Source organism: Lotus japonicus, chromosome 1 (assembly GCF_012489685.1).
Source record: "Lotus japonicus ecotype B-129 chromosome 1, LjGifu_v1.2".
Lineage (NCBI taxonomy): Eukaryota > Viridiplantae > Streptophyta > Magnoliopsida > Fabales > Fabaceae > Lotus > Lotus japonicus.
In genome coordinates, this window is record NC_080041.1 from 130,838,225 (window position 1) to 130,848,608 (window position 10,384).

Consider the following 10,384-nt stretch of genomic DNA (forward strand, 5'->3'; position numbering starts at 1 on the left):
TTGCAATTTAATTCTAATATTTAAAACAATAGTGTGAAGGGTACTAAACCATCATTTTTTATAAGAGTACCGGAACATTGCCATAATATATTCAGATTTTATTTTTGTTTTACTTCTAAAGTAAAAGAAGAGTGAAATGAGTACAATCTTCTCAAGGTACCAAACTGAATTATTAAACAACAAAAAACCTCAGGTGAAGTTTACTTAATTTTACAAAGAGTTACTGCTACATAGCAAGTGTGTTTAGGTATAGTTAAGTTGCTCTAATAGGACTTTCAAGGCAACAGAACAACAAAGTTTCTTTTACTTTTTTTCTCATAACTCATGTGAATGTATATTAGAAAAAACTGGTTTACAAACATCGTTTTGGGTACATATTAACAACAACTTACTCGCTGGAATTTGCTAGGCCTACCATATTGAGCATGTTTCGATCTTCCTTAAACCTCTCAAGTATAGTGCCCTTCACCGCATCATTCTTGCCTTGTACCGCACCTTGAGTCACTCCCCAGCACTCTATTACTTCTGGCAATATACGGTTTGTCTTGGTGAGGCAAGGGCTACCAAATGTAGAACATGAAAATGTGTGTCCTTGATCGAAGTTTGCTGAGATAAACAAACCAAAATGATGCACTCGTCCCCCAAAACCAATGCCATTTGGAATGTCCTCTGAACTGAAGTTGGCCGCGCACTACACATTCAAATGAAAATTCTATAAATGTAGAGTAGCAATTAGATAAATCTCCAACAACTGAATAAAATCCAACACATAGTGTAGTGTGAGATGACTAATCCTATAAATTTTTCCTTTTTAAATATAAGCAATCCTTTATAAATTTTCCTTACAATTGGAAGTGATAACCATCTTATAGCAACATCATGTTACTCACGCTTGCAAGTAAAACATGCTTAGCCAAAGAAGAACAATGGCATGCGTGCCTAGTTTCCAATTCGTTCATGCCCCAACGTCAAAAAAATACAGTTGAAAATGATAGGGAAGCTTCATTTAATAGTACATAAAAGACGTGCCATAGTTCTTTTTTTTGCATATTATATATGGTTCTGATTGCAGCATCAATGTTAATATATTTTGTTATACTGATAAAAAAATAAGAGCAGAGTTTGATGATCACAGTTCAGCATACAAAAAAGGAATGATAAAGGCCAGCAATTTATAGCATGTTTGGAAATCTTTCTCTAATTGATTCTAAAGTCAAAAACAATTCTGAGGAGAAGCTTCTGAGTGTCAGAAATGATTCTGAAAGATAGAGAAGTTGAATCAAACATGCTATTAGAACCTTAGAAACAAGTAGAAAGTTACCCATTGTAGATTATTGTTTGCTCCGGTAGGCCTGAATATAGATGCCTTTGGATATAGTTGAAAAAGGTAAGATTTCATGTCTCCGTAAAACTCAGCATGTCGCTCCCATGGTTGAGAAGCATATCCTCCATATATATAACCCTCTGTGTCCTTGATAATTAATACGGTCGGACCTTCATGACTTCTGCAGTTAGAATTAACAGTTATGTCAGTATGCATTCCAAATTTTCAATCCTACATAGAGTTTAGTTGGAGTAGCCCAGAAACTAAAATAAACATTTCTTAAATAAAAGGAAACATAATTGTATGCATAGCTATTGGCTTGCAGACCTAAAGATAAGCAAAAAATCCAATTGAAGCCATGTGTAATAACAAATCTTCTTAAGTTTTAGATATCTCAAGTGTACATTCAATGCTTATATATACTGGAGATATTGATCAAGTGAAAAAGAATGTCTCTGTCCTGCAAGTCATCTCACTCATAGTAACAACCAATGGTGACATCCATGTCATGCACACTGTTTCCTCGTACATTTAATCTCATTGATTAATTAAAAGGTCCAGAGCCATTCACAATCTCTTGTAGGGCTGATTTCTCTTTCTGCTATTCTCATCTTCTTGCATGAGTGAAGTTTCCTATAATAATTAAAAGGAGTAGGATGCTGCTATGGACCTGATATTTTATTAGGAATAATATGGAAAAATTTCCTTGTTTACAGCTTTGCGGTCTTCAAGGGTCTGCAACTCATTGTCTTAAGCATCCATAGTTTCACTCTCTTCCTTTCTATTCTTCGTAACATACTATATTTTGCTAATTCTCATATTTAGCTATAGTCCTAATAATCCTAATTCAATTATAGAACTTCTCTTTCCTAACTACTATATTTGACAATATCTATTTCTAATAACTATATAATGATTCATTTCTAATAACTATATTCAACATCTACTTCTAATAATTTTGTTCTAGAATTATTCTCTCCTAATTAATTTCTCTATTTAATAATATCTTTAAATACTGATTCATCATTATTTCTCCTTTTATATGCTTTCTTATAAAGCTTTAACTAGCAGACATATAACAAGCATGACATTTTCGCTTGACCAATTTCCTGGGCTTTGTCCAGCCTGAAATTTTCACAGCAAGTTAGCCATCCTTTTCTTCAAAATTATCCATTCTTGTTTCTTGCAAGGTGGCTATTCATCATGAAGAACTCCCTTACAGTTGTTAAGAACCTGATGCTTTTATTAGAAAGAATAGGGATAATCTCCCCTGTTTACAGAACCACAAATCTTCAAGGGTTCACACTTCACACCTCCTTGCTTTAAGGCCCCAATTTTCTCATAAATACATCCACAGTTCATATTCTCTTCCCTTCTATTATTCATAACATACTTATTTTCCTAATTCTTCTATTTCGTCCTATTCCTAATCATCCCAATTTCATTATTGAAGATTCCTTCCTAATTACTATATTTCACAATATCTACTTCTAATAGCTCTGTAATGATTCTTTTTCTAATTACCATATTTAATGATATCTCCTAATAATTCTGTTCCAGAATAATTTTCTCCCAAGTATAATAATATCCTTAACTACTGACTGATCCTTATTTCTTCTTTTACATAATTTCCTGATAAACCTCTAACCAGCGGAGACAAAAAAAAATGCTTCAATTCGAATGCAAGAAAAAGTACTTACGAAATGTTGCCCAAGAATGTATTAAAACTAAGACCATTAACAGCACTATGATACAAAATCTTCCAATCTTCCAACTCTTGCTGAGAAAGTGCTCCTCCTATGTGCCAAGCATATTCCTCTCTTAAAAGTGTAATGTTCGAATCAACACCTTTTGAGGTCAATAGTTTAGGAATTTGAGAACCTGGTCGTCCTAGGGAAAAATTAGCAAAAACAAAGGAATAAGAAAACATGCCAACCATTTACGCTGAATTTTCATCAAAACTATTTATGTAGATTTTTATCTAAAAGATCGTACTAAAACAAATAAAGTAGAAAAGTGAAGCATTTAGTGTAATCAAATTGCGTGTCTGCGTAAGTCTAACAGAAACATACAGGAGTTCTATCCAAGAAGAAGAAGAAACAATATAAATTAACAATTTAAAATGTGTGTGTATTTGGTTGCCAGAATATTTACAAGATCAGTATCCTGCAATGAATCGTTCTAAAGTCACTGAGTTTTATTAGTCAAGTAGCCAGTGCCTAGTGCATATTGTGCATATAATCACCATCAATTGCTGTTTACATTTAATATTACTCAATAATGCATGCTATTAGAAGAATGGCCACTATTTTAGCCAAAAATATTTTCATTTTACATAGGTCAAATATTAGAAGAACAATTAGGTCAAATAAATCACAGGAATTATTTTTGTCACTCATGAGAAATCCACAAAAGCTAGAACCTATTGATTGATTTGTCAAAAGCCTACTACAACAACTACTACAATAACAACAAAACAACCAAGTCTTATCCTACTAGATGAGGCTAGTTACATGAAAGAATCAATCCCATAGGGCTCTATGAATTACTAAAATTTCAGTAAAACCATTTTAGTAAGACTTTTTTTCTGATGGTTTCTCCTTCTAATATTGACCACAATATTCTGTCAAGTTTTAGTCCACAATTATACCTACCCTATTTCTTTTTCTTACTATGCCTGTAGACCAGAGTTTAAATCAAAAGAGTCTAATTCCTTAGCATTTTTGTCATCCCACTTGAATAATACCCACTCTTTCTAATCATTGTGTCAACAACTTCAATGCATAAACCTATGAGTATTCCAATATTTTAAGTGCCATATCAAATCATTTTCTCATGATTCATTCAAGAAATTCGTATTATTTAACACTACATCCCAGTGCTATTATAGTAGCTAATAGCAATAGATCATTCAACATTAAACTCAAGTCATACAAACATGCTTAAACGTAACAACCTAGCATTAGCATTGCCGCATGATTGACTCATGCTATAGAAGAGTTTACATTGGATGTTGAATGTGTAGCACAATTACCTCTTGCATCCAAGCTTGGGATTGACTGAGTAAAATTTAGGCAGAGAAAAAAGCATAATCAAAGGCGAAATTTGATAAGCATGAAACTTAAATAGGAAAAGTTCAAATTCAACCAAATCTGTGGTTCATTTGCTCATAACTCCAAGATCCTAATCTTAATCTAGTTATGTCGTATTTCAGATAAACAAAAGTCAATAACAAAAAAGGGGTAAATAAATTGCACCAATACCTGAATCAGGTGGCAAAAGTAAGCTACCAAGAAGCTTCCTCACAGACGGGAGATGAGTACACCAATTTCTGAAATCTTCAAAAGACATAGTCTCCTCAGTACACCCTTCATGCACGGAGAAATTTGCAGCATTCAGAAATATGTTGACAACATCCTGATTTGAACTTGATCTTTCTTCAGAATTATTTATGCATAATATATCATTGAATATGGCAATCATAACAGATTCCAAATCAGACCTGCATCTCCAATGTAGCATGCATCAACATCAACATAAACACAAAAGGGAGATCGGAAATCAAAATAATTTTAAACACAGTAATATAACTGGATAAACCTATATGTAAAAAATAAAAATTCCAATATTTTAATTTTTTTTATCCCTTGTTAGAAAAAGAACATCAATCTGGCTGACAACTCTATCTCTAGAGAAGCACCGCTCTTAAGTATTTAGAACTAAACCAGTTCAGCCAATTAAACTTCCATAAAATTGTTTAAATCCAAGGCTGCTTGAGAAACTAGCTATAGAATAATTCCACAGGCAGAGAGATATCTAGATATATAAAGAGACTAAAGTTCATTTCACAGATAACAAAAAATGAATGCATAAAAGATCAGTAAACTAGCTTCATTACTTAATTATTTTGCGCAAAATGGGGGCGTGTGTATGATCAGACCTGCATTAAACTTTCAAAAGGGATAGAACTCTACCTCCCCACAAAATTATCACCAGATACATCTAATAAGCGAAAGATGAATTCGTCAATTTCGTCTTTCGTTCCTTTCTCATAAGTAGCCTACAACATGAAAAGTTAAACCCATATGTAAACAAGTCCTAATTTTGGGACAAAAATGATGATTGCAATTTACAATGAAAAGAAAAAAACAAACTCACTTTAGCAACAACGAGGTCTTCAAAGGTTAACCTTTGATCCTTACGCTCCTGAGTAACTAAATCAAACATCCTCTCCCCAACAGGACCATTGAGTCTAAAATATGACTATAACCAAAAATTAAAAACAAGAAGAAAAAAAATTGAATTTTTAAGGGTTTTAGAGAAAAATAACAACTGGGTTATGAAGGTAGCACAATTAATCATTGGTTTGCAGATGAAAAAAAAAAAAAAAAAAAAACTTTACCTGAAAAACAGAGGGAGAAACGTGTTCTCCATTGCTTTGGGATTGAGATGCGAGAGAATTGAACAGAGACTTCAAGTCTTGTAGTCCCTTTTGAGTAAAAGCTCTGCAAAGAAATTTGAAGATTGATCGATGAAAATTCGAATTTTGTGACAGTGATGTGCGTGGGAAAAGGGGAAAATGGAACCTGGATGCAGAAACGTATTGAGGATCGCTTTGAGGTGACTGAGAATTGCCCATTGCTATGCTTGCTTCGTCTCGATCGTTCCTGTTCTATTCTGTTCTATGTGTAGGTCCTGCTTCTACTTGGGAAGATGTATAAATTTATTCTGATGAAATGTGTTGCTATAATGCTATATTATTTGCCACCCCCATCTTTGAATGATATATTTTTTTTCTTTTTAGAAGTGGTTAATCAGTTTCCTTCCGCTTAGTGCAATGACTATGAGGAGAAAGATTAATCTTACGCTTATTAGTTGTGAGATACGTTCAATGCTCTCCTTGATTCTTTTTGCTATAGGTATAGTTTCGAGAGATAGAATATATTTGGCTTAATTGCACTTTTGGTCCCCACGATTACAAAAGCCACGATTCCGGTCCCCAACAAAATTTTATTGCATGGAGTGTCCCCCACGTTATGCTTCGTTAGCAACTTTAGTCCGGACCCTCTATTCCGTTAGTTTTCAAATGTTTATCTCTCCTAATAAAGAATTAAATATTAAATATTAAAATTAAAACTCATAAAACATGAATATTGTTCTTTATCTTTCTTTATCTTCTTCCTCTTCAATTTCATCATCTTCATTCCATGGAAAACTTTGAATCTTTTCATAACATTTCATGTAATTTCTTTGCTGCAGATTTCAATCTTGCAAATTAAAAAATTCATAACATGTAATTTCTTTGCAGCATATCTAGAACAACAGATGCAATTTGGAATATGAAATCAAACAAATCTGGAAGGATAGGAAATATAATAACATATCTGGATGGAAAAATGACAGGATAAAAAATTTCCAAAGAAAGAAAACATATCTGGAATCAAACTACCGCCACCATATCTGGAGACTGGAATCAAACTACCGCCACCATATCTGGAATCAAACATATCTGGGTCGTTGAAAGGGACGAATTGAAGCCATGGGTTTTACCTCTTCTTCTCCTTTCATTTTCCTCTCGCAAATCCGAGTCTGAAAGTGATGAAGGAAGACGTGGGTTTTACCTCTTTCTCCTTTTCCTCTTCTCCCTTCAATTTCTTAGAAAAAATATGAATCTTTTTACATTCTGGAATCATGGGGTTTCTTCATTCTCTTATTTTGGGTTCTTGGATTCCTCATCCACTGGAAGCACTTTTGATTTCGTGATCGTTCTCACATTATGACCAGATCTCGAAAGGTTAGGTGATGGAGAGTGATTCAATGATGAGAGACAGGGTGATAGAGGGGGAAAAGTGTGGGTATTTTGGGTTTTACTTAATTTGGGGTTTCATAGATTTTTCTGGGTTTTGGGTTTGAAGATGATGAAATTGAAGAGGAAGAAGATGATGATGAAGAACAAAACTAATGTTTGTGGGTTTTTATTTTATTTTTATTTTAAATTTCCTTTTATTAGTTTAATTGCACTTTTGGTCCCTAGAACCGTTAGTTTTTTGATGGAAAAGAGGGGAGGGACCAAAGTTGTTAACGGAGCATAACGTGGGGGACGCTTGTAACGTCCCAATTTCTCAACTGATGAGTCACATTAGTAATCTAACAAGTCTAAGGACTATTTCTTAATCCTAAGAAAACATAATATTTTTTTTTTCCTTTTCGAAACAACTGAACATAATTGAATACATAACATAGACTTTATTCGACAACCTGTTCCCGACATATAATAATAGTGTCATACAATATCGTAAGCAGGTTTCCAAAATAAGTACGCTCACTAGAACAGTGGCGGAGATAAAGTTTAAACAACAGAGTTTTCAGATGGGGAAAGAAACTCAGACATAGTCCACCAAAAGGAAGAAGCAACTGCTTCATCCACCTTTACACGACCGTTCACGGTCACGGTCTCCAACTCGAACGGCTAAGCTTCAGCGGAAGGCTCACCATCGCCTAATAGCGTTAAGCGCCCAAACAACAAGTAACAAATAGAAAGGGTTAACTCCATGCAATTACCATATATGAAAGAGAAAATCATGCTGTTCAAATATACTTACCTAGCATAGTAAATAAACTAGCAACATAACTAACTCATATATCAACAACTTAACATATAACATCAAATCAGATATCAAAAACTTCAACAGTATAATATCAATTCAGATATCAATAAACCAATAACTAAAATCCAACAACATAGGGTCAGGTGTTAGTTCCCTATAATGCAACTATATGCTGCTAACAAAATGGATCGATCAAAATCGTCTCTCAAGACGGGACAATGATAGGACACACCTCCTCATCGCCACTTATAACGTCATACATGACGGGACAATCATAGGACACACCTCCTGATGCCACTTAACGTCACACAAGACGGGACAATCATAGGACAAACCTCCTAATTGCCACTTAGCGTCTCACAAGACGGGACAATGATAGGACACACCTCCTCATCGCCACTTAACGTCACACAAGACGGGACAATGATAGGACACACCTCCTCATCGCCACTTGACTCAAGCCCTATATGCCAAGTCAGACAACAACAAAGCCCAACCAAGGACCAATCCAAAGTAACCACATGTTCCATCCTCTAGGAAGCAGTAATGACAGAAACCAGTAAACGGCCGAAGCCTCTCAGAAAACGGAGACACACGTCTCAATAAGTTTACTCGGCCGAAGCCTTCATAAAATATTTTCCAAATTCAGCATAATAATCATAATCATCTGCCAATCAATATAAACATCTTCATCTCAAACACAGGCAGTGCGATAAAAGCATGCAAGACTCAAAGAAGCTCTAAAACCGAGTTACCCTTACCTTCGTGAGTAGAAGTTGGGCATGGAAGTTGTGAACCTAGAACAAGGAAACACAATCATCAACACAAGCCCTACTAGAAGTAACACTATCTAATAACGCTAATCGAAACCGGAAAGAAAGCTTTTAAAGCTTCAGAGTTTCTTTTTAGGCACGAATTGACAACAGAACTTCGTTCGCTAAAACGAGCATAACTCGAGCTACAGAACTCGGAATGACACGAAACTAGCGCCAAAATTTCGACAATCGAAATAGCTACGCAATGGCTCAGGTCATAGAGACCCAAAAATTATTTTTGGACACGGTACCCTAAGCAATAGGTTTCGGCCACTATGTAAAATAGGGTTTCCGAACTTTTTCTTTGATCTAAATCGATTCCTAGGTATTCTTAGGCGATATCTAGGCCAGGGAAACTCTCAGAAAAATTATCGAATCGAAAAACTGTCGCAGGGGTATTTTGGTCAATATTTTTAGCTCAGAAACTCAAAATCAGAATTTCGAAAATCAAATTAGATGGGGTCGACACCAACGACGATTATGACGACTAATCTTACTAACGCTAAGCTCAGTCGAGGGTTTTAAGCCCAAAGGTTGGATCTTTAGCCAAAAATGGGTATTATGAGTAGAATTGAAACTCGGCGGCAATTCGGCGAAATGAAATCCGCTAAACATGCTCAGGGGCACGCAGGGAATAAGTTTAGATAAAAAGATGAAGTTATTTGGGTAGTTTTGCAAAAAGCTCAAAACTTAGAGCACAGAAAAGCATAGAGAAAAGCGGCAGAATTTACGATCAGAAGTAAGGATTAGCATCAGTACCTTGAGGCCTACGCGTAGCAACGAACTGTGGGACGATCAGGCAAGAATCGGCGAAAAACTCTTCTCCTTTCCTCTCCTCTTGGCCGCGGGTTTGGGTGGGTTTTGGTGAGATTTTTGGTTTTTCATTCTTCAAGCTACAACCTATATATAGTGAATGAAATGGAAGATATTTTGTGAAGATATTTTGAGAAGATATTTTGTAAAGATATTTTGAGAAGATATTTTGTAAAGATATTTTGAGAAGATATTTTGAGAAGATATTTTGTAAAGATATTTTGATAAGATATTTTCTAAACCGGTACAGATTGGTTTAGGCACTGGTGGATTTAACTCATAGAGTTAAGATAAAAAATATAAGAGTGATTCCGATTTTTCCTGCGCATTCCTCTGTGAATTCTAAGATAGGTTTTGGCGACAGAATTCCAAAACTCAAAAGAGATTTCTTGGAATTAAGGTAAACAATCCAAAGTCGGTGTAAATCTATATTACCCGAAAAGTTACTTTTTGCAGTGAATGTCGGATGAGAAAACTTCTCTCTGAAGAAAGATGGGAAACATCAGGAGAAATAGGTGTAAGCGTGTGGAATCTTCGTTTGAAGCTCCGAATAGAAAAAGTCTTCATCAACCGTTTATTCTAGGTTTCTTGAGCTATCAGGGTTTTAGTTTCGGCAAACCTCCGAGAATTAGAATCGGACGTTCGTACAGTTCAGGGTTTCATGTCGAAACACTTGTCAAGGAAAGGAATAAGAGAAATTCTTATATTCCTCTGATTATTTTTTAATATCGTTTCTACGGTGCTTTAAGAGCAGATTAGTCATTTACTAACGTTTTTGCCCTAAGGCGGAAGTGAATAAGACTCGTGTTATAACCTATAGCGAC

The 10,384-nt window shown here is 35.1% G+C and overlaps 1 protein-coding gene across 2 annotated transcripts; it reads right to left on the reverse strand.

Annotated features, from left to right (window-relative positions):
* Positions 1-137: 137 nt before the first annotated feature.
* LOC130730787 (uncharacterized) lies at positions 138-7,264 on the reverse strand. 2 transcript variants are annotated; one of them, XM_057582889.1, is made up of 8 exons: positions 5,911-7,264; positions 5,727-5,829; positions 5,483-5,576; positions 5,299-5,384; positions 4,588-4,826; positions 3,025-3,214; positions 1,322-1,505; positions 138-691 (listed from the first exon to the last, which is right to left on the reverse strand). In XM_057582889.1, exons 2-8 carry the CDS (start codon positions 5,756-5,758, stop codon positions 389-391), a joined length of 1,128 nt encoding a protein of 375 aa, XP_057438872.1. In that variant the 5' UTR covers positions 5,759-5,829; positions 5,911-7,264; the 3' UTR covers positions 138-388. The 2 variants fall into 2 exon arrangements, with proteins under 2 accessions (XP_057438872.1, XP_057438871.1); XM_057582888.1 differs by having other exon boundaries at positions 5,483-5,587; positions 5,911-7,263.
* Between the last annotated feature and the right edge of the window lie 3,120 nt (positions 7,265-10,384).

Coding starts and splice junctions, on each gene's coding strand:
- LOC130730787 (XM_057582888.1), bottom strand. CDS start 5,963: ATGGGCAATTCTCAGTCACCTCAAAGCGATCCTCAATACGTTTCTGCA. Junction 5,830..5,910: donor CAATACGTTTCTGCATCCAG/GTTCCATTTTCC, acceptor ATTTCTTTGCAG/AGCTTTTACTCAAAAGGGAC. Junction 5,385..5,482: donor AAGACCTCGTTGTTGCTAAA/GTGAGTTTGTTT, acceptor TTCATGTTGTAG/GCTACTTATGAGAAAGGAAC.